Source organism: Kwoniella shandongensis, chromosome 3, assembly GCF_008629635.2.
Source record: "Kwoniella shandongensis chromosome 3, complete sequence".
Classification (NCBI taxonomy): domain Eukaryota; kingdom Fungi; phylum Basidiomycota; class Tremellomycetes; order Tremellales; family Cryptococcaceae; genus Kwoniella; species Kwoniella shandongensis.
The window spans coordinates 812,922-835,199 of NC_089289.1; the positions used below are offsets into that span (position 1 = coordinate 812,922).

General features: G+C 49.9%; 9 protein-coding genes across 9 annotated transcripts; 4 read left to right on the top strand and 5 right to left on the bottom strand.

Moving 5' to 3' along the window:
- Window positions 1-116: 116 nt before the first annotated feature.
- CI109_101660 (uncharacterized protein) lies at window positions 117-1,109 on the bottom strand (the record flags this gene model as incomplete). Its single annotated transcript, XM_032002404.1, has 5 exons — window positions 117-208; window positions 283-385; window positions 484-598; window positions 674-872; window positions 1,046-1,109. The coding sequence occupies 5 exons, from the start codon at window positions 1,107-1,109 to the stop codon at window positions 117-119; spliced, it is 573 nt and encodes a 190-aa protein (XP_031863341.1).
- Window positions 1,110-1,328: 219 nt separating this feature from the next.
- On the top strand, window positions 1,329-4,842 carry CI109_101661 (uncharacterized protein; the record flags this gene model as incomplete). The annotated part of the gene is made up of 20 exons (XM_065967030.1): window positions 1,329-1,464; window positions 1,536-1,681; window positions 1,746-1,896; window positions 1,957-2,027; window positions 2,080-2,207; window positions 2,269-2,355; window positions 2,420-2,492; window positions 2,549-2,806; window positions 2,865-2,974; window positions 3,023-3,246; window positions 3,306-3,333; window positions 3,384-3,489; window positions 3,541-3,623; window positions 3,675-3,899; window positions 3,955-4,024; window positions 4,079-4,155; window positions 4,209-4,278; window positions 4,331-4,343; window positions 4,390-4,448; window positions 4,498-4,842. The coding sequence occupies 20 exons, from the start codon at window positions 1,329-1,331 to the stop codon at window positions 4,840-4,842; spliced, it is 2,460 nt and encodes an 819-aa protein (XP_065823102.1).
- Window positions 4,843-4,925: 83 nt separating this feature from the next.
- CI109_101662 (uncharacterized protein) lies at window positions 4,926-6,427 on the bottom strand (the record flags this gene model as incomplete). Its single annotated transcript, XM_032002402.1, has 6 exons — window positions 4,926-5,630; window positions 5,729-5,918; window positions 6,029-6,139; window positions 6,200-6,237; window positions 6,297-6,318; window positions 6,378-6,427. 6 exons carry the CDS (start codon window positions 6,425-6,427, stop codon window positions 4,926-4,928), a joined length of 1,116 nt encoding a protein of 371 aa, XP_031863339.1.
- Window positions 6,428-7,353: 926 nt separating this feature from the next.
- Window positions 7,354-8,342, bottom strand: CI109_101663 (ubiquitin-60S ribosomal protein L40; the record flags this gene model as incomplete). Its single annotated transcript, XM_032002401.1, has 6 exons — window positions 7,354-7,413; window positions 7,484-7,543; window positions 7,628-7,719; window positions 7,956-8,113; window positions 8,250-8,257; window positions 8,331-8,342. 6 exons carry the CDS (start codon window positions 8,340-8,342, stop codon window positions 7,354-7,356), a joined length of 390 nt encoding a protein of 129 aa, XP_031863338.1.
- A 560-nt stretch (window positions 8,343-8,902) lies between these two features.
- Window positions 8,903-10,198, top strand: CI109_101664 (uncharacterized protein; the record flags this gene model as incomplete). The annotated part of the gene is made up of 5 exons (XM_032002400.1): window positions 8,903-9,127; window positions 9,200-9,237; window positions 9,308-9,540; window positions 9,675-9,830; window positions 9,942-10,198. 5 exons carry the CDS (start codon window positions 8,903-8,905, stop codon window positions 10,196-10,198), a joined length of 909 nt encoding a protein of 302 aa, XP_031863337.1.
- Window positions 10,199-10,283: 85 nt separating this feature from the next.
- Window positions 10,284-12,989, bottom strand: CI109_101665 (uncharacterized protein; the record flags this gene model as incomplete). The annotated part of the gene is made up of 6 exons (XM_032002399.1): window positions 10,284-10,577; window positions 10,637-11,391; window positions 11,453-11,728; window positions 11,784-11,900; window positions 11,967-12,308; window positions 12,365-12,989. The coding sequence occupies 6 exons, from the start codon at window positions 12,987-12,989 to the stop codon at window positions 10,284-10,286; spliced, it is 2,409 nt and encodes an 802-aa protein (XP_031863336.1).
- A 1,204-nt stretch (window positions 12,990-14,193) lies between these two features.
- Window positions 14,194-16,459, top strand: CI109_101666 (uncharacterized protein; the record flags this gene model as incomplete). Its single annotated transcript, XM_032002398.1, has 11 exons — window positions 14,194-14,430; window positions 14,540-14,709; window positions 14,775-15,014; window positions 15,078-15,096; window positions 15,165-15,311; window positions 15,375-15,450; window positions 15,504-15,613; window positions 15,674-15,693; window positions 15,748-15,927; window positions 15,984-16,052; window positions 16,117-16,459. 11 exons carry the CDS (start codon window positions 14,194-14,196, stop codon window positions 16,457-16,459), a joined length of 1,611 nt encoding a protein of 536 aa, XP_031863335.1.
- A 1,911-nt stretch (window positions 16,460-18,370) lies between these two features.
- Window positions 18,371-20,425, top strand: CI109_101667 (uncharacterized protein; the record flags this gene model as incomplete). The annotated part of the gene is made up of 6 exons (XM_065967031.1): window positions 18,371-18,469; window positions 18,524-18,552; window positions 18,615-19,265; window positions 19,319-19,514; window positions 19,591-20,054; window positions 20,110-20,425. The coding sequence occupies 6 exons, from the start codon at window positions 18,371-18,373 to the stop codon at window positions 20,423-20,425; spliced, it is 1,755 nt and encodes a 584-aa protein (XP_065823103.1).
- Window positions 20,426-20,656: 231 nt separating this feature from the next.
- On the bottom strand, window positions 20,657-21,933 carry CI109_101668 (uncharacterized protein; the record flags this gene model as incomplete). The annotated part of the gene is made up of 5 exons (XM_032002396.2): window positions 20,657-20,808; window positions 20,908-20,993; window positions 21,070-21,184; window positions 21,265-21,402; window positions 21,903-21,933. The coding sequence occupies 5 exons, from the start codon at window positions 21,931-21,933 to the stop codon at window positions 20,657-20,659; spliced, it is 522 nt and encodes a 173-aa protein (XP_031863333.2).
- Window positions 21,934-22,278: the final 345 nt, after the last annotated feature.

Sequence of the window (22,278 nt, forward strand, 5' to 3'; positions counted from 1 at the left end):
TCACGAATACATTATCATATTTATGCATATACATGGTATCTTGAAGAGGTCATAATGGTCGTGAGAAGATAAGGTTGACAGGGGAACAGGTGCCCGGCGAGCACTGCTCAACGTTGTTACGCTGCAGGGCGGAATCGTTGGTAGTAGTTTTTACATTTCGCTTCCATTGTTTCTTGGTATGTCTCCGGGAGGGTATCCACAATCCGCCCTACGCGAACAGTCAATAATTTTCCCGTGTACTGTCGTATACGTGTGCAAAGACGAGGGACACTGGTGACATACCTGGATTACCACTCCATACAGACATGGAAGGTACGACGGTCCCTTCTGGTAAGACCGTATTGGGCAGTATCACAGCGAGGTCTTTGATGATGACAAACTTGCCCTATACCACGCAAATCCAGAAAAATCAGCAATGCTCACTCACACTCGGCGAGTAAATGGGTTGGAAGTGAAGCTGAATGAGATGGCGACCAAACTCACGATGATACACCCTTTTCCTATCTCAACTCCACTACCTATTTGTGCCGCTTCGACAATACATCCCGCACCGATGTGGACGAAATCCGATATCCTCACAGGATAGAACGTGAATGCGCTGTGAGTTCCGTCCCGGATCAATCAATAAGCCTGCCTCGCTTGGTCACTCGTCTTGCGAAGCTTCCGCGCTCACCCTTTATACATCTTCCCTGGGGGTCTTATAATCGCTCCTTCACCTATCAGACAATATCTCCCCATGGAGATGACAACATGCTGACCTGCTGTCGAACGACGCAAATCTCCTCGTAGGATTGAACCTGTCTGAATGATCGATTTACCGCCTAGGATGATGTTGGTAGCCCCTGCGATGGTGGCTTTTCGGGAGACTTTGTCTGGTACACAACGGTAGTGTCGGATATGGAGGGACGAGTTTGTCAGAATTGATGGAACGTGGTGGAGAGAAGACGATGGGGTAGCCAAGTCATTCGTATTAGCATTCCGGCACAGTGTCCCAAATACCTCAGTTCGACTGTGCTTTGATCCTTGAGCTAGGAACCTCACTCACTACCTGTATCCGTCTCGATATGTGTACCCTTGTCATAAGTAATGACAGTATCGAATGCGCCCATAGTCTCTCATGACGCTTTCCTGTCGGCTTCTCTTTCTGCAAAGTCAATAGTAGATGGATACGTAGTTGGAAGACCAAAATCCGTTTCACCATTTCAACAACAACAAATGACGTCCTCGCGACTTTGACACGCGACAATCATCCAAGTTACGTCTGATATCCAATCTACATTCATCGCACCGCACTGAATATATTACTTTCTACACCACATTCGCCCAGCATGGCTTCCGGCTCGACATCAAGAGCGGTGACGCCTGCTCCTGCGTTTGCCTCGGCTCCGCAGGTAGCTTCGAACGGTACGGAGCTGGGCACCAACGAGAGTGTCATGACTCGTCTCGCTCATGATTTCCCAGATGGTAAGGTCCACTCCTCCTGTGTGTGATTTGGAACAAAAAAGCAGCTGCACTGACGCCCTCACCTTGTACAGCCGCGTCACTCAGCTCGCATCAGAAGATACATGCTCGACTACAACTTGAGATCATGGACGTCAGAGAGGAAGTAGCGAGACTGAAAGTGGAACTGAAGAGAGATCAAGATCCAGGAAAGATGTCAAAGATCCAAAGTCAGATCAGTGTGCGTAGTCATCATCATCACGAGGCTTGCTTGGTATGAGGAGCTGACCTGGGTGGTACTACAGCAATTGATGACTCAGATCAATGTGATTCGAGAGAAGGCAGCAGAGGCGGAAGCGATCGTGAAGACTATCACTTCCGATATCCAACGACTAGACGTTGCGAAGAGCAATTTGACAGGAGCTATACAGATGTTGGAACGATGGGGAATGCTTAGTACGTTTAGTGTTGTCTTCCCTCGTTAGGTTGAGGGTGCTGACGCTGCCCGTCCTGCAGGGCATGCGCATCGCAAGCTGAGGGAGTTGCTGCCTACGAGACGGTACAAGGACATGTCGCAAGCTCTTTCGGTAAGTGGCTTCTCATCGTTTACCATACATATTCTAAAGGTTGCTCCTGTAGGCCGTCACGCATCTCCTCACGCCGCTCAAAGCATTGAACTCAATACCAGCGGTCGCGGAAGTGTTCAAAGCAGCTGAGACGGATCGTAAAGCGGTTCAGGAGAAAGTTGCGCAAGAAATGGACGCTTTGTGAGTCCTACTGCCGCACTGTACATTGTACAGACAGGAGCTGATGTGTGTCCCACCTCAGCTTCAAACAGGACCCGAATCGACCTATAGAAAACAATGTCGTGGCTGAGGTGTGTTTGGTGATCGATGTGTTGGGAGGAGATTTCAGGTGAGTGGAACCGTACATGCCAACGGCTAGGCCTGGAATCGGACAAGTACTGACTTGAATTTAGGAACCACATCATCGAGAGGTACCTCCAATTACAACTCGCAGAGTACCGTCGCATCTTCCGATCAACAGACGAAGTGAGTACTGCCCCCGTCGATCTCCATCCACAATCTAAAACTAATCCCCCTTTCAGGCGGGACAACTAGACAACGTCCCTCGTCGATATGCCTGGTTCCGCCGTGTCCTAAAACATCACGACGAAGAGGACGCATCCATATTCCCACCATCGTGGGAGATCACGCGACTGCTTGTTATCAACTTCTCCGAGTACACACGTGGAGATTTGGCAAATGTGCTGGGGAAGGCTACACCCGGTATCAGCGTCTTGCTAGATGCATTGCAAGCTACACTGGACTTTGAATCTGCGTTCGCGAAGAGGTTCGAGATGCCCGTGAGTATACGTTGGTATCTCCACCACGGACAAGGCTAATTACCGACGGCTGGATCAGTTCGAGGATGTTACCGCTGGGGGACTAACTGCAAGAGCTGGGACCGCCAAATGGACCATCTCTTCTATATTCGATAATTACTTCAATGTCTACGTGGATGCGCAAGACCGGTGAGTCTTCCTTCCGAGTCGACAATCTTCAAGCTGATCCTTTCGCAGAGCAATCTCGGATATGCTATCTGCATACCGGGGGAGCAGATCGCGCTCATCGCTCGAAGGTTCTACGCAAGACACCGACAACCCGGTTCCTACCGTCCTTCCATCGTCCACCGAGCTTTTCTACTTCTACGGTCAGACTTTGGAACAATGTGGGAAGTATACGACAGGAGAACCGATGAGGAAGTTGGCGAAAGTATTCGCCAAGTGGTTGAAGATCTATTCGGGTAAGTCGCGAATACCGACTCTGAAGGTGATTGTGGGCTGATAGTCATACCCTCTCCAGACGAGGTACTGCTGGCTAGTCTTAAGCGGTACGCCGTTACTGCCAAATACGTCATCGATGCCAACTGATGATCCACAGGGAGCCTGGTCGTCGCTCATTCGAGGGACGGGACAACCTGCAAGAGGTGAAGAACGCTTGTGTCGTGCTCAATACTGCCGAGTACTGCCAAAACACGTCCCTGCAGGTGAGTCGCCTGGAACGCCGGGAGGCAGATAGCGACTAATACCTTTCGTAGCTGGAGGAGAGGTTGAAAGACAAGATCGCTACAGAGTACAAAGACGACGTGACGTTCGAAAGCGAGCGCGAAACATTCTCAGCGTGAGTGACTGAGTGTACGCCAGACTAGCTGAGCTAACCGGGCTACCGCAGTGTCATTTCCAACTGTATCAACGCCATCCTGCGAGAGCTCGAACAGTCTTGCGAACCTGCATTCGCAGCGATTCTCAAGACGCCGTGGATGCACCTCGAGAATGTCAGTGGGCGATCGGCGTACATCGTGGATCTGGTTGGGAGCATTAAGCAAGTGGCGGAGGTTGTAAGAGCACGAGTGGAGGGGAAGAAGTATATCAGAAATTTTGCCGATAAAGCAGTTGGGTGCGTGCAACGCGTAACAAGCGTACCGAATTGGAATCTGACGAGTCGGTTGTAGTGTGGTCATTACGAGATTTACCCAAGCGGTGATCAAGAGCCGACCATTGAAGAAGATTGGCGCGGAACAGGTGAGCAGCGTGTCCCTGCGCTGATTGTCAAGTACTAAACTCCACCGATTCTAGATCCTGCTCGACGTGCAAGCTGTCAAGGCATGCTTGCTGGATTTGCCAGAGCCTCATCCTGAGAACTCCACGAACGTGTAAGCTGGCGGGAATTGGATATGGAAATACTGCGAGCTGACAACGATGACAGATATACCAAGTATGTGACGAAAAACACCGGCCAGTTGGAGACTATGCTCAAGGTGATCCTGGCGCCGGATGTGAGTGGAATCATGAGAGATGAATGCTTTGCTGACATTCCCTTTCGTACAGGATCCGCCCGAAGGTATTTGTGATCACATATAAGAGGGATGTAGCTGACATGTCACTAGGTTTCGTGCAAAACTATTGCTTGTTGATTGGCGACAGGTCATTCACCAACTTTCAAAAGGCAAGTGGCCTCCCTTAGAAGCTTCACCTTGACTAATGTGACCGATCAGATCCTCGATCTCAAGGGCACTCCACGAACTGATCAACAGAAGCTTCTTGACATTTTCCTTTCCGTCACTTCGACCAATTCCGACCTGTCCGACACTTCCTTCTTAACGCACATCGACATGGATCCCATTCATCCTCATGATAACATGACGCGAAGTATAACGTCCCCCGTGAGCGGATCGAATCTGTTTTCGCCGACAGGGTCGAACGTCGGTTTACCGGGGTTGTTGAGATCGGGTAGTGGGGATGGGACGGATAGGTCAGAGACACCCAAGGCGTTTGGCGATTTCAGACGGTTGGTGAGCTTTGCAAGGAGAGAGACTCTTGGACCGCATTTGGGTCTGTAGGTTGTGGGCAAGATAGCCTTCAGGCACAGGTAGAAATGATCATACATATACTATACATACAATGCTATACTATGTGCCAATGCTCAAGCCATATATCCAGTTGCCAGAGGTGATGCGGCACCAGCCCCACCACCTAACACTGACCCAGCCACTGAGGGTATTCTCGCCCCGATCCCTGGACGAGGTGTCATCCCATCAGGTGTATATCCCCCTTGTGCTTGTGGCGATATTCCCAATGTCAAACCACCTTGAGTGGTAGCAGGCGACAAACCCATCTTCAACCCTGAGACAGAACTACCTCTCAGCGACCCGGATCTTGATCCCAATCCTTGTCTCACTCCACCTTGTGTTTGGCCTTGCGACTGTGATTGGAAAGCGAATTGTAGACCCATTTGCGTCTCTATATTTTTCAATTCTTGATTCGGGTCCGTCTTCTGTACAGATGTTCGAGCGAGTGTATCTAGCGAGGAGAGGGAAGTACGAGTAGATTGTAGCGCGTGGAAGAGATGCCAATCTGGTCCAGATGCAGTCGCTGTAGTAGCTTGCGTACTATCTTTCCCTTTGGCTAGATCCGGAGTATCTTCTACGCTTTCTCTTTCTGGTTGTGCTCGTTGTTGAGCTGAGGCGTCAGGTGATACGGGGTTCGTAGTAGAAGCAGGTTGGGAAGAAGAGGATGTAGAGGCGGAAGGCTGGACAGCTCGCCAGATGGTCGTGGAACGTGGGTTGGCAGGTGGTTTGTTCTCTGAAAGAGTATTGAGGGTTTTGGAAACGAGTGAAGCGGCGTTCTTCTACATCCCATTCAAAGGTTTGTTAGCTCTTGCCTCGATAACGAGTCTTAGATCATGAGGACAGCCGAGCCGGCTCTCACTTTAGAGTGTCAACTCACCAATCTGGTAGAGACCACATCGAACAATGTTGGACACTGATATACTTTATCATGCAAGACGAACCATGCTCCCGTCACTCTATCTCTTCGGCCAGTGGGCTCAACCTCCCTTCGATGAATCACGAATAGTTCAGGGGGTTGTGAATGGGCCACGATGTATTCGAAGCCGGAAGTGAAGGCATTCAGCTCGCTACGGGTTTATCAGCATATTGGTCCTCTGCTGCGTTTTGGATTGGTTAAGAGCGGTGGGCTTCCAGACTCGAGAGGTAGTTGGAGGGATGATAGATACGAGCGACATACACTTTCTCCTCAGCATGACCATAGGTTGGATTCTCAACCCTTCGTTGCGTTCTTAGAACGTTGTTGTTCGATTTCGAATCCCAGAATGGCGAATAAGCAAAGTAATCCAGCCTGTCCAAGCTGTTAGCTATTGTACCCCTTGACCCGTGGGGGGCGGAGGATCTAGCTCACGCTAGGTCTGACGTCGCCAGTGATCTCTCGGGGTTTGCCTGCATGAGGTCATGGCGTTAGTATGTTAGTAGCGCGAGAAGGCGCGAGGAAGACTGACAGCAATGGCTTCGGGCCATGACCTAAACGAAGGGCGTCTGTCAGCTGTAATCGCTAAAGCATATCGGCGAGGGCAGCTCACCAGTGGATATGTGAGAGATCTTGCTCGACCTCTTCTCCGTGCTGTGTCATACTAAGTTATCAAATTCGTGCAAGGAATGAGGGTGTACGGAAGAGTGGTATCCAACGTCAACATGAACAGAAACGACCATTCGCGACATGGACCTGGCAAGGTGGAGGGCGCAGCGAACTCCGACCAAGCTATAGTGAGCGTATATAAGCAAGTAGGAATGAGCAAAAATTCTGAAACGCCGAAAGACCGTGTAGGTATGGGTAGTAGCGGTGAGGTCGGATAGTGGCTATTCCGAAGCACTCGAATGGTTTAAACCTTTGTGATGCTTTGCCGTAAGGCGCGTGTGTTCGAGTCACACTCTCATCAAAACTTTTTGGTACTCAACCTGGTTGAGTAGACTTAAGCTCGACAGTGTCGTGTCTGTCTATCTGTGTACTAGGTGTGGACACGAAGCCTTGAGTGATGGGCGAGTCGTGGGATTTGCTCGAGTCGTGGGATTTGCTCAAATCATATAGAGTGTGCAGGACACTGGCTGTTAGTTTAGGTCACAGACAGAGACGTAGGACTTGAAGTATGGAACCGTGGTACGGTGGCCTGGTGCAATCAAATCTCATGCCTGGTGCAATCAAATCTCAGAATGGCCACGGTTTGCGAGCACATTTGAGCAACGCGTTCGATCTTGTGCGATACAGGTGCAAATGAGGCTCAGGCGGTCCAGGCAGGTATCGATCAAACGTTGCAGACAACTACCTGAAACAGCTGCTCGGTCTTGAAGCGGGAGACCTGATTGCTTCTCCTTCCAATGCTTTCTTTAGTCGACACGACCCACGCCCCACGGCATCACCCACTCCAATTGTCAACAAGTGACCCACACACTCTTTGTGAAAGCCCAACCCATAACCATATCGCGCAAAGGAATACATCGAGCTACCGACACCCCATTGCCCACACCCCCCAAACCGAACCAAGTAGTATACAAGCCTTTCTATTTCTTGAGTGTCTTCTTGGGTCGGATTTGAGAAGAGTGACCACACTTCCTCTTTCGCTGTAGCACGAAGAAAATGCAGGTCAGTTTTGATCCGAGCTGGACTGAGTGAGGGGTGTAAGAGACATACGCAGTTGGTGGCACGGGGAGGGAGACGAGCGTAACACTTTCGGCAGATTTGCTTGTCACACTGTGCACCAGGATACAGGTTAGCTCGATATATACAAATGCCAAATGATCGTTGGCAGGTCACTACGATGAAATCCCCACTCACGTTGTACTTGTTGGCAAGGGCCTTGAGCGAGGGCTCGATGATACCACCACGAAGTCGGAGAACGAGATGGAGGGTAGACTCCTTCTGGATGTCTGGGGGGGAAGAGAAGGTCAGCAACAGTTGAGTAGAGTTCCTCGATGATCTCGACGCCGATGCTATTCCTCGACATCGCCTCCTGCTACACTTCTTCTCCCGACACTCCACGAACTCCCTCCTTGGTCACATCCACCCGTCGACCACTTGATCCCCGACATCCATCGACTTCATCCCTTTCTCCCATCTCCGACCACTCCCCAAACCCCCTGCGAAAAAAACCTTGGATACCCACTGTAGTCCGAAAGGGTTCGTCCGTCCTCGAGCTGCTTTCCGGCAAAGATCAATCGTTGCTGGTCTGGGGGGATACCCTCCTTGTCCTGGATCTTGGACTTGACGTTGTCGATGGTGTCGGAAGACTCCACCTCGAGGGTGATGGTCTTGCCCGTCAGGCTGTGGTGGGGTGTAATCCGTCAGTTCCAGTTCCAATATCCTATCCAGTCTCCAATCTATGTCTGTCTTCTCCGCTCAACTGTCCTTTACGACTGTGGTGATTGGGGTTGGAAGGAAGGAGGGAGATCGAACGTACGTCTTAACCTATAGGTTGAAGAGGGAACGGTCAGCGTTTTTCCACACATTAGTCCACCCCACCATCGAAAAGTCCACTTACAAAGATTTGCATCTGATGATCGTAACAGAACGTAGACAAAGTCTATCAGCGGATGATCGTCGTGTTGTTGAAGAGAGATGACTTTTGACCCACCTTGATATATCCTGCAAATCGTCAGTAGGGGGATACAGTTGACAGAGTAAAGAAGGTAGTAAATGTCGAATTCGAGGTAAACCACCAAACGGTGAGTGAGCGGTGAGCGGTGAGCAGAGACAGAGTGGTACAGTGTACAGTGTGCAGGGAGAGAGTGAGTGAGAATCGACAGCGTACGGTGAGAGCTGATGCTGGTAGAATGGGAAACTGAAAGAAACTCCGTCAAACTCCGAAAGGCGTTTTGACAATGTGGCAGTTTGAAGGATGCCTCCCTCCCGTTCGTTCATTACATAAGCGCTTAGTGGTGGTCGTCCGGTCACGAGTTAGCCGGTATGTTCATGTGCATGTGCAGGTGTGTTGTTGACAAGCAGCCTCAGAGGTGACAGTGACAGTGACAGTGGTAATGACTATTGCGTGAATATGAGTGCTCAAGATCGTATGCAGAAACCACCCATCCCGTCTGTTCATCACCAGCGATCATGCTATCCAGACTGGCCCCACTTCGTGTTCATGTCTCTTGCTCAAGACTCAGTCTTAGCCGATCCATCTCCACACCGATTTCCGAGCCGCATGCCTTCTTACGTCCGCTCCTCACCTCCATTCCCGATGCTACGTCTACCGCCGAGCCCGAATTGGAAGGTATCATGTGTTTGGTCTTGAATCGACCTGAGACCAAAAATGCACTGAGTGTGAGGATGGTAGGCGTGAGTGGGCCGACCTCATTACTCCATTTCCTTGTTGAATTGGTATTTGGCTAACCATTTGGGTTATGATAGGAGATGAGAGAAGCCATAGCAAAGATATCCTCTCTGTCGTAAGTGACCTTTGTAGTAATGTGCTGGACTACATGGCACACTTATTTACTGAGCCGCGACGTGTCGCAGAACTCCCCGCATACTCCTCATTCAATCCGCTCACCCTGGTCAATTCTGCTCCGGTGCAGATCTCCGAGAAAGACGAACCATGTCTCCCGCAGCTGTATCTACATTCCTCGATTCACTCCGATCGTTATTGGCAGAGATTGAGGGATTACATATACCCACCGTGGCTGTCATTGATGGGTATGCACTTGGGGGAGGGGCAGAGCTGGCCTTGGGGTGTGATCTGCGCGCGGGTGGTGAGTCGTCTTGAAGCTTCACCTCGATTCGGAAAACTACGATCATTGCGTACTATGAACAGCTTTGGACCTTGGAGCGATGGCTAAACTGTGAAGGGGTGAACGAGGTCACGTGCTGATACTCAGGACTATAGGCCAAAATACCAAGATCGCACTACCTGAAACCAAATTGGGTATCATCCCCGGTGCAGGAGGTACACAACGACTCACCCATCTCGTAGGCGTGGCAAAAGCAAAAGAATTGATATTCACTGGTAAACATGTTGATGGTGTTGAAGCACATCGGATGGGTGGGTATAATTTCTTTTTCAATTCCTCTCTCGCGATTGCTCTTTGTTCTGTTTTATGACGGACGCTTACTTAACCCCGAGCTCGTGCTGATGTACCGCTTCCGCACTCAGGCCTTCTCAATCTTTACGCTCAACCGCCTTCTACACCCCTCGAATCAACACTCATCCTCTCTCGGCAGATCCTCACTTCTGCTCCTTTAGCCCTTACAGCCGCAAAGACAGCGATCAACGCTGCTCCCCATCTACCCCTAGGGAAAGGATTAGATCTCGAACGCGGGGTATATAATGGTCTTTTGGACACCGACGATCGACAAGAAGGTCTAGCAGCATTTGCAGAGAAACGAAGGGCAAGATTCACGGGTCAATGAGATTGCAATGGGGACTTCTAAAAATTGTATCCATACAAAATGTTGTACAGTATACATATTATGCAGTAATCGATAAGTGATTGATCTAAACAACCTCACTATCGCCTCTTCGTCTTCTTTTCATCTCCTTCTCCCACTCCAAAGCCTCTTCAACCTCTCTCATCCGTCTTTTCCGTTCTTCTTCGCCCCCACTATCCGTCTCAAAGACGTGTTCTACACTTGCGAGTCCTCTCGCCGCAGGACCTGTGACGGCGGATTGGACAAAGTTGAGGTGTTTGGAATCAGACGCTGAAGAAAGGATAGGATACGGGGCGAGTCTGACGGTCGATGCGACAGTCGGCTGAGTTCGGTGTGGGACATGTGGCATATGTGTGTGGGGCTACACAAGGATGTTCATCAGTGTACGCTCCTATCGGTACGATGGGTGCTTCGACTCACCTCGTAGGCGGCTCTGACTACGCCAGGCTGCCAACTTCGTCCCAAACCCCAATTATACTTGTTCGAGATGGCTCCTGGTTCTTCGACAAGAATCTCGCCCTCTTCTGTGGCTGGTGCCTTCTCGTTGTCCATCGACACATCCCCATTCGTCTCATCTGCTCCTGGTGCGATTTCTTCCTCTTCAAGGGTAACATCTCCTCTGGTGACCTCCTGCGACAAGAGACTTCGCTTCCTGTCTAATGTTGGCTTCAATGACCCGTTTGGCACACTGCCATTCGCCTGCTCGTACTCCAATGACTTCTCTTCGTCTTCTTCTGCTTTTTGTTCAGTCGTGTACACCCATCCCTTCGGTCCGTCCACCCCTTCTAGCGTTGTCAGTCTCTCCTCTCGCCACGCTTTCAACTGCTCATCCATCCGTCTACACTCCTCCGCCAGCTTCAACATCCAATCTTCCTCGCTAATCCCTGCGCCTCTGAGCTTTCCTCGTCGATTCCCATGTCCAGCTTCGGACCATGGGTCCGCGCCGTTACCCGCAAAGTGCGTTGTTGGTCCACCGACAGAGTAGAAGGGGATCAAGTTGGCAGCTGAACGTGAGGTGTCGCCTAATGTCGGTCTACCGGACGGTCCTCCGGCATTGGCATTCGCGTTGGTGGCGAGCTCTTCGTCGTGGACGACAGTGTACGGCTCGTAGCCGTGCTCAACACATTCCGCCAGAGCTTTGTCTTCGTAATAATCGTCGGTGACCCATTTACCGTCTACCCAAATCGTATCGATCAGCTGAAACCCTATCTGGACGAGTCTCGATTATTTACTCACTCTTGATCACTCTCGCACCCATGAGCTTGAAGACGTTTCTAACAGAAACCATGGTGACTTGTCGATGTTTGAGATTTCCGGTGATTCGGCCCATATCAATCAACCTCGATCTCTCGTCCAGCGTACATGACAGCTTGAGAATCTGTGGACATCGTCTGAGGAATGCTAGCGAGTCGGTAAAACCACATGCTCGGGCAGCGTCGATAGTGAGAGCGTAGACCTTTTCGGGATTCCGTCGCTCCGTCGATGTGAACGTGACAAGCTTATATTCACGGCCTACAACCCATTATCATCAGTTGCGCTAGACAAAAGATTAGCATTGGCAACTCACCTCCAAGTAATCGACCCTCCGCATCCACCTTGGTATCTCCTTTCGGGTCGTCATCCAAGAGCAACTCGTCGTCGCCCACTTTGTATTCCGTTCCCTTGATCGTGATAGTCGAGTCCACTACAGCGTGTACAAATCAGCTCCGCTCAATTCGTTTCGATGTAGCACTCCACAGTACAAACTCACTCTCCACCACATCAACAGCCGGCGCAGCATGTTGTTGTCTCTTTACGGGTCTTCTAGCCGATCTAGGCACGTCTTCCTCTCCCCTTTCCGCTCTCTCCCTTCTCACTTTGTCCCATCTCGCTCTCGCAGCTGCCGCAGCAGCACCTTTGACGCTGAAACCACCTCTTCCAGATCCACCGGGAATCTTCTCCTTCTTGTAGGGCGTGTCGGTCTTGTCCTCGTCGTCATCACCGTCCTTTGTGACAGAATGTCTTGGACGACGTCGAGGAGTAGGAGTGGATACTGAAAGGTTGGAAGCGAGTCTGACAGGAGGTTGTCGACGACGTGATTGTGATGCAGGCGCTGGATAAGGGAGTCAATATAGTCACCTCACTGCGATATTATGAGCTGAAATTCACCTTCATCGTCATCATCGTCATCGTTATCATCGTCCTCCTCGTTATCCTCATCGCCTTCCTCGTCTTCGTCAACAAGTGCGACCGGTATCTCCTTGTAGCTGACACTCTTTCTAGCTCTTCTAGAAGGCTTGATTACTTCTTCATCTTCACCTTCAGCATCATCCGTTCCTGCCTCTTGGTCATCGTCATCTTCCTCGACAGGTTCAACGTGTCTTGCTCTTCCACCTCTCCCTCTTCCTCGTCCTCTACCTCTACCTCTTCCCCGTCCTCTACCTCTCGTACCACCTCCTCCACCACGTCTTGAAGCAGACCGACGCGGCGCTCCCGCCTTGAAATAATCTTGCGCATCGTCTTCATCCTCCTCCTCCTCTTCATCATCAAATGTATCCACTGCCACCGCTTCACCTTCTGCATCCTCATCTTCCCCTAATGCATCTTCATCTTCTGCTTCTCCCAGCGCTAGAGCTTGCTCGTCGGCTAACGTTTCGGGTTCTTCGACCTCTTGTTCATGTTTGACCGTACTTCGTCGTCGTGTACGAGACCGGGACGTGGAGGACGATGCTTCCGGTTCGGCTGGAGGAAAGACTGGAGCGGCAGCCCTCTTCCCTCTTGTTCTAGACGACATGCTGTTTCCGGGTTGAAAGTGATGCAGCGATGACAAGAACAGATTTGTCTTTTGGTGGTGTCTGCCGTTATACTTGGTATCGATTGCTCATGTTGTCAACATGAGATGGAAACAGCAGACGCGCTTGCATTCTCTATTATCCAAAGCTCAATGGGATAGCCACATGGCATAAATAATCCCGTCCAAGCATCCTATTCACTGCCGAGTGTGGCACCTTTCTACTCAGGGTTGTGCATAGGAACGCGACTCTCGGCAACGCTTGGTTGTCACTTTTAGTTCTCTCATTATTCAGACGAGGGATGCCGTACCTCGTATCATCTTCCGATCCCAATCCTCATTCACGCGCCTGTTCTCTTGGCTCGCATCTTGGCGGCACAATAAGAACAAGGAAAAAAAATCAACACGTCCAGATACCATCGTCGTTGAGAGGTCTTAAGGTCTTGTACATAAATGCAATGCATGCGATAGAAAAGCGACACAGCTCGAACTTTGTCTGCTCTACCTCTCTACTTCAACAATTCACTCTCACAACTACTCACTGCGCAGGCGCGTCTACACTACCGGAACCGGAATCTGTGTATCTTTCCCAACTAAAGTTGATTTCAATAATAATAAGGAACTCGAAACAAAGTTTTACTTTAGATTCAGAAACCTCCGACAATACAAAGACAACTACCGCATCATTTCGTTGTTGACTCTTCTTCGTTTCTTTGTTTCTTTGCATTTCAGTTCCAGTAAAAGATCGGGTCGATTGCTTGCTTGCTTGTATCGATTGGCTTGACGTCAATTCCCTATTCCTGTTCTACTTCCTTTACATAGACCGACCATACGTTCGTTACCTTTACTTTATACATACGCACAGACCCACACTCATTTACGTTTTTACCCCTTCTTTCATCTCATTCAGTCAGTGCGCAACGCCCCGAGACGCATTGTTACACGTGAAACTCCTTTCATCACCGAGCATACCCTTTGACTCGCCAAGCTCAAACCGACCTGGATCTCATCACGCTCTTTTCGACAAAACAACTCGACAACACCTCGACTAGACAGATAATTATCCTCTAGTCCATATCGAAACGATCACCAACACACACACAACAACGAAATCACAGTAAGAGATACACAACACAACAAAACACATTCGCATCTCACTTCACCCAGGTCATCCTTTGACCCTCTATCCCCCTACACTCTTCTCGACATGGCACCCAACGCCCTCAGTCGGGGCCTTGTCGCTCTCTCCCTTGCACTCGCGCTCTCCAAACCCGTCTCCGCCTTATCGTCATGGTACACCGAACCAGGAGGAGTACCAACTGGATCAGTTGCAGGCGATAAAGTCCGAGGTGTAAATCTTGGTGGATGGTTCATTATGGAGAATTGGATGATGCCAAATTACTTTGACGTCCCGGATTTACAAGACGACTATATCACTGACGAGGTGAGTCAACCCTTTCCTTTCCCTTTTAGCAGGCGAGACGTGATCTTTCGCACTCGCACACGGCCAGTCATCGGGCTATTCTGAAGACTGATGATAATGCATCTTCCAGTGGACGTTCTGTGAAGTCCTTGGCAAGGAAGAATGTCTCACCCGACTCGAAAAGCACTGGGATTCATACATCACCGAAGATGATTTCAAGCGATTCGCAAACTATTCTCTCAATACGGTCAGAATCCCTATGGGATACTGGTCATGGACCGACCCAGAAGAGTTTGAGCCGTGAGTGGTCACGATGCCATCTTGCAATATCCCCAGATACAACTTTACTAATCATAGCCAAATAGTTACATTCAAGGACAATTACCTTATCTCGAAAGAGCGCTCAACTGGTCTAGCGTTTGGGGCCTCGACGTCATGATGGATTTGCACGGTTTACCAGGCGGTCAGAACGGCCAAGATAACCAAGGATACAAGGGCCCGGTTGAGTTCCAAAACAACGCGACGAACATGGAACGAGCAATGCAAGCTTTGGCGAACATGACGGAATTCGTCACGCAAGATAGGTTCAACGGTGTCGTCAAAGCGTGAGTGGCGGTTCGTCAATGCAGAGACGCGAGCGTGACACTGACATTTAACTCACTATACAGTATCGAGTTGACCAACGAGGTGAGCCGCGCCCCTCTTATGATTGCCAACCAACCATATGTCTGGTACTAATTCGATCTATCCTACAGCCTTATATCCTCGAATACAGCCCGAACGGAATGAACTTTGACGTCTTGGCAGACTTTTACGTTCAAGGCTACAATGCCGTTCGAGGAGCCGAACATATCCAAGAGAGTAGCAACGAAGTCATGGTTGTCATTCACGATGCTTTCCAGGTGAGTCGACCGCTTTATCCAAGGCCACAATGTCAGTGTGCTAACGCTGAAACCTCGTTTCAGCCCGTTCTCAACTGGAAGTACTTCTGGTCGCAAGAGCATCTAGGGATGAACTGGACAAACTATGCTCTCGACACTCGTGAGTCTTGCCTCTCGCGTGGCTTGGTCCTCGAGCTGAATATTCCCACGCAGACATCTATGACGCCTTTGGTGGATCAAGCAGCAAGTCATGGCAGGAACATCTCGATACAATCTGCGCACAGTCAGCTGCCATCTCCGAAGCTCAGACTTACTTCCCTGTCGTAAGTGGATGGTCACCATATCGGGAAGATGGCATGCTCACACCTGGTGCCTTTGCCTAGATTGTTGGCGAGTGGGCACTGTAAGTATCTTCACCCGATGGGTATGACCAGAGCTGACATATCCTTTCTCACAGCGGTGTCAACACCTACTGCGTGGACTACAAGTCCTGTTGGGGTCTTAGCATGAACGACGTGATCTACAACTTCACCTCGTCATACGAGGCGTCGTTGTTCATGCGTCAATTCTGGGAAGTCCAGTCGAACGTATATGAGTTGGGAGCCGGATGGATCTTCTGGTCCGTCCATCATGAGCTGTGAGTGCGGCTAGCAATCAACCTTTGACACAGTCATACTGACTCTTGGACTGCAGTGCCGGACCTTGGAGTTGGACACAATCTGCTGCGCAGAACTGGATCCCTGAAGACCCCACTGAGAAGCTGTAAGCGTCATGATAGCTGCCCTGACATTGGACTATTGCTGACTTTCCATCCGACAATGTACAGCTACCCCTTCTACGCCGACGCCTCTTCATACTGTCTCGACACCTCAAACCCCATCGATGGAGACCAGAACATGCCCTACTTCCCATCTTTCGCTCGAAACTACACCGACATTGACATCTCGAACCAAAAGCCTAAAAACTTTGCAGCGTTATCTAACAACATCACTTCAACTAGCAATACTTCCACCAGTACCAACATGACTTCCTCTGTATCTTCTACAGTTTCCGGTGCTGCAGCAGCTGCTACGAACTCAAAAGCCAGTGGAGCTTCGCACACCTTGTTATCATTGACTCCTGCTGCTCTTTTCGGCTTTGTTGCGATGTCTTTGGTAGCTCTTCTCTGATAATTAGATTTTGCAAATGAATAGAAGTATATACACGTACGTTTTGTTAGTCTCAGTATTTGTTGGACACTTTTGTCTGGAACGAAAGGACATTCTTGGTTAACACGATCTTTATGTAGCTCCAAATTACGGTAACTATAGAACATTGCATTGACGAGTTATGCATAGGATCGGTAGATGGGACTCGGTGTTGTTGACTTGAGCATTTGCTGATCCGCCCGTCCAACCGAGTTGAGTGAAAGTGCGACGGATCAGCAATGTTGAGAACGACTGCAAGTCGTACTAGACCAGTTGCATGTCAAGGAAAGACAGCAGAAGGAATGAGATTCTGCTCAATCAATCGCTGTGATCTGCGTATGCGTATGGGGGGAATTAGGTCGCGTCGACTTTGCGAATTGGGACTTCTCGAAAAGCTTGAGCGAGGCAGTCATGTAGGCCATACGGATGAAGGGAGGGGGATACGAGTCGGCTGGGTTGACAGTCCCATCTGATTTACCACCATCCTCTTAACATGGCTAAGAACACTGTGGCTCTGTCGCATGAGTGAACTGATATGAACTTCAACAAGAGATTCAGAGGAAGGTTAATCGATAGTTTCGAGGACTTGCAGAACTTTATCCAACGCCGTGCGATGGAAGTATTGGTCACATTCGATCAAGCTTGGGAAGACGTACATGTCATAATGTGAGTATCGAGCACCCTTTCACCACCCCAGCCCAAATCCATGATCGGAAAAGTATTTTGCGCTCTGCTCTTTGTCCCACTGATTGACATTTGGTGTACCCTCTCCTCAACAAACACGTTTTGATGCTCGTCCTCGGATTGAATCGCTCAGAGTCGCACTTCTGACTCTGACAGAGCAGCGATAAATGATATTGTGCGCGCAAAGGTATATACTGCATATACCCAAGAGGCAGAAAGGTCAGGTGCGCAACCCCTCCTCTCGCCCCATTGCGACCTATCGTGGGCTTCTCCAAAAAGTCCCGGGAGGAGTACGAGGATGTGGCCAATTGCCACTACCAAGAAGTAACTGCCTGGCGTGCGCTTCGACTATAGTTGAGGAGCAGTTGATGGACGACACTTCGCAGGTGAATTATATAATAGTGGGGTCTACCAGTGAGCGAAACGAAAGTGTGATGCACGACGGAAGAAAGAGTCTGAACGGACGATGTGCACATAGGAGCTGCATCATCTCGCATGGTCGCGCCAGCCCAGCGACGCCCACTAGCCCGCTCGGAGACCGTTACCAGTGTCGAACTGGCTGAATCGAAAGGGGTGTCACACAGCGGTGTGTCGCCGCCACGTAGCACGACAATCAAGCGATATCTTGCTCCATGACGCTCTGCACCCGTGCACGCATTGATCGTCACCTACGAGAGGAGCGCTTGCTGAGTTATTGTGCCCGCGCTAGTAATCAAGCATGATGAACTCTCTGTATTCATATCAACATTCATGTACACTTTCAATATCCAAAAAGATTGCCAGATGGTGAACTTATAAACAAGCGCCGAACAAAACAAAAAAAGATACACCGTAAGGGAGTCGAACCCTTGCCGCATCGAACTTGAAGAACCGAGATCCTGAAAGTGGCAACGACGCATGATACCGTTTCACCAACGGTGTGTTGCGATGTTTCAGCTTGTTTTTGGTCAATCATATACTGTCAGCTCGCCACCGTGATTAGCGTGGTTATGCCAAGTGACAACCTGATTTACGTAAACTGTTCCTGTGGGATGATGCTATACTGGGGCCCTCGATGACGCTGTTCCAGTGAGGAGACACAGTATTACAGTTAGGCAAGTCGTATTTCCATACATAACCCCACAAGGCATCGCGTCTCTTCCTGATCGTCTTTGTACATGCCCTCCTAGCTGAAAGTTCATCTACAAGTCTTGATTATATCTCACCGACATGGCCACTCCGACATCAAGAAGTGGAACAACCACACCCCTTGTAGACCAAGCCAGTGGATATCTCTTGCTCACGATCGAACATGCTGCTGTCAAACAGGTGAGTTGAACTTGGTCGCGTATCGAGCTGACATGGCAGTCATATGATTCAGAGGCGATGGTCCTGGCTCGAGGTCAGATGAGGTGAGCACGCTTACTGTCGTATCTTCTGTGATCGGCGTGGTAGTCTGACGTGGGCTTGGCAGACTCGAATGTGTTTCGTTGCCCATCCCCGCTGAGATCGGTCGACAAACCGCCAACCCTTTCGCGCCATCACCTTCAGATCCACCAATCCCCACCCATGATTTCTGGCTCGTCCTGCATGTAGGAGCAACATTCGAGATGGCTCTTGTTCCCGGCGAGATGCTCCAACCCCAGCAAGTCGACAAGGATGGGATCAGCTACATCGTCCCTTCTCCCCAGGTACCAAACGCCTCACTTCTCATCACACTGCCTTTACCCAATTCTTTAGCCGACATGGAAAACTTGGAATCACTCGAAGTGCTGCTAAGACAATACCGATGCATTGGAGCAGAAGTCACTGCTCTCACGAATGTAGCTGCTCCCTCAAAATCAGCTTCTGGTGCTCCAGCTTCTTCACCACCACTGGCTCCGGAGGAATTGAGAGGGAAGCTAGTGATCATCAATGAGGACAATGGCGAGATCATAGGCGAGATGGATCAGACGCTGGATCTAGAAGAGGATAGGAAACTGGCAGGGACCGATAAGAACAAGCCTGTGATGCTGGATTTTGGTAGTTCCGTGGACGGATCAGATTGCTTGACGGTGAAAGTCAAGACCATTCCTCAGGCAGAGCTGGCCGACGATGCTTTGTTGCGAGGAGCACACAATATCAGGTAAGTAATATCATACTGTCAATCCGATCGACAATCGCTTATTTGTTGGCTAGTCGCGGCATCCTATCCTTCGGAGCATGGTCTTCAAGACAGATGATGTCAGGTGCAGATCTGTATATCAAGAATTCAACACCTCGAGCTGAACCCGTTCGATTCTCGCCTGAGACAAAGGAAAGCTTCATGAAAGCTCATAGGGCTACTATCAAGACTGCCGTCGTAACCAAAACAACCATTAAGAAGATCCAAGGGGTGAGTCAACAACTTCCCCGCGTGCGATAACGAGGCCGCTTCTGTTGATGAATGCTGATTGACATTGAGCGAACAGGCCGTATCTACCGTGGCTGAGAAAACGTACACGCATGGCATCCAACCTGCCGTGGACACGTATCGACGAAATACAGAGGCTCCACCCATTCCCCCAAGACACCAAAAGACTAATGGCCCTCCCCCTATCCCGGCGAAACCCTCGTACCTTGCGCCTGCTTCCGGAAACAGACCGCCACCAGTCACTTCCCCAAAGAGTCATACTGTAGCTGTACCCATTCAGACAGAGACTTTACTCGCCGAAACCAGTAACTACAATGCTCCTCCTACGTATTCCGATCATTCGGTATTGGAAGATGGGCGTTACCACGACTCGCCATCGTCGTCGCGACCTCAAACTCCGGGCACTGGTCCTACCCCACCGAAGAGGAAACTGTTGAGCAGATTGCTATTGGCAGGAGAAGTAGTCTTGACAAGTCTAGAAGCGACAGCCCACGACTTGATCAACAACGGAACATTGGCTGCGTCATCTGCTGCTGGGTGAGTTCAACCATGTAAGAGAAGTGCTAACGAGACGAAGTCATAAATACGGTCCAGATGCAGGAGAAGCGACAGCTTTGGTCGGTGGATCCGTCAAGAACGTAGCGGTGGTTTACATCGATGTTGCGGGAGTCGGTCGACGAGCACTGCTGAAATCTACAGCGAAAGGATTCGTCAAAGCTCGATTGAACGACGGCGAAACGATCAGATTGCAAGCGGAGGGTTCGGGTGATGTGAAAGCGGGAGAGGTGGAGAAGGAAGCGAACGGAGAAATCGTGGTTGGCATGCAGGAGATTGGCAAGTCTTCAGCATTGGAGACGCGAGGTGCGGAAAAGTCGGGTTTGACGAGACGTTGAGGAGGAGTACTAGAAGCTGTAAAGAAAGTGAGTGGCCTATCTAGTCTCGTTTCCCCTCGCTCCCTTCGGCGGTGGATTCTGACGGTCAGTATAAGAAGCAGTCCAAGCTGACGTCGACAGTTTCACAGATGTATACACGAAAACGGTTGTAGGCACGACAAATGACTTATATGGGCGGTTTTATCACTTGTTCTGATAGGATGCATCGAGGTAACGAGTATGATGTTCGGATCAGACCCAGGAAGGGGCGGCACGTCTCGGTTTGTACTGCTTGTACGGGTATTCTGGTTGAACACTCCGCCTTCTCCTGGCTGAAGGTTCGGGCCCCGCCTGAGGTGCGATACAAGTCTCAATTCTCGTGTCGCATGTGACACCGGCATCGGCTATGCGTCTAGTCAGCAAGATGCATTGTAAGTGAGCGAGTGAGGGAGTGATGTGAGGTGAGGTGATCGATGAGAAACGACGATGAGTTCTGTACTCACTGTTACACGTGGTCTCGGTCTGGCCGTGTGTGAACGGATTGGTCGACGTGCACTCAGCTCCTGCTCCACCACAGACACCGGAACCACTACATTGGTAATGACCATTTTACTCTTCATCGGTTTTTCTTCTTCGTTCCAAATGGTATTTTGCAATCAACTTACCAAGAAGTGTAGCAGTTGTAATCGGTATCACATGTTGCACCGTTATCGGCACAATATCCACCAGGAGCGCAATTGCCAAAGACTGTCACTGGACCCTCAGAGCCACTGTAATCATCTGAAAATCAGAGTCAGCGTCAGCGTTAGCATCGCGATTTCTAACGACCGTTGGATCGGGCTATGATGGTGATGACATACATGAACATGGACCTGAACCAGTACATGGATTGCCTGGAACCTCCTGGAAAGCAAAGCCCAGGATGGCGAAAGAGAGTATGAGGAAGAGTTGCTTGACAAACATTGTAGTCGATCGTAACCGGGGCAATGAAGGAGTGACTAAGGGTGAGTAGGGTAGGGTAAGTAAGACAGAAGGATGGAAATGAGCGACTAAGGTGAGTGAAGATTAATGAAGATTTGGTGATGAGACGAAGCGACAGTTGTACAGGAAAAAGGCATGTTCGAGCTTTATATATGCCTTGGTATGCTGTAGTTCCCTCTACGGAGGCATGTCATTGTTTGTTGTTGTTAACATCCCTCAAACAGCTCATTCGTCACATTCCATGCCGTATCAGAAGATCATAGGATGGCAACAATGCCATTGATATCAACAATCAACCAACAACAAATCATACAACTTGATGGATGAGTACTCCTCGCGCAAGTTAAAGGAGGAAAAAGCCGGATGTTATGGTGGCGGAGGTTTGTCCGACGAGCAAAGGCCTGAAACAAGGTTTGAGAAATCGCGTAAATTGATTGTGGCGAACGTCTTGCGCTTGTTCGGTCAAGAGGCCGTGCGGTATGCTTGTATGACTGTATGGCTTTGTGTACCAACTTACTCGCTTGAACTGTTCCGTATAAGTAGGACATATTGATAGCGTTCTTCCGATAAACGACTGATCATGACGAATCAAGCGGAGCCGGAGGCAGTTACCCCGCCATTGAAACGCGGAAATAGACCGATCGCTCATTAGTCATAAATGTTGAAACACTGTTCTAATCTCACAGTAAAGATCACTCGCGAAATCGGCGTGGTCCGCCCAATTCGTGCGAGCACTGATGGCCATTGGGAATTCTTTGAGATATTCGACGATCAACGACGTTCAAGACGGTTAATAAAAACCTGTTTAGAAGCCTCAGTAGACCACAAAATCTCGGCCACCTCCCCGCTCCCTTTGCCGTTGAACCTTGGTTATCAGTGTCGTGGCAGCTTGA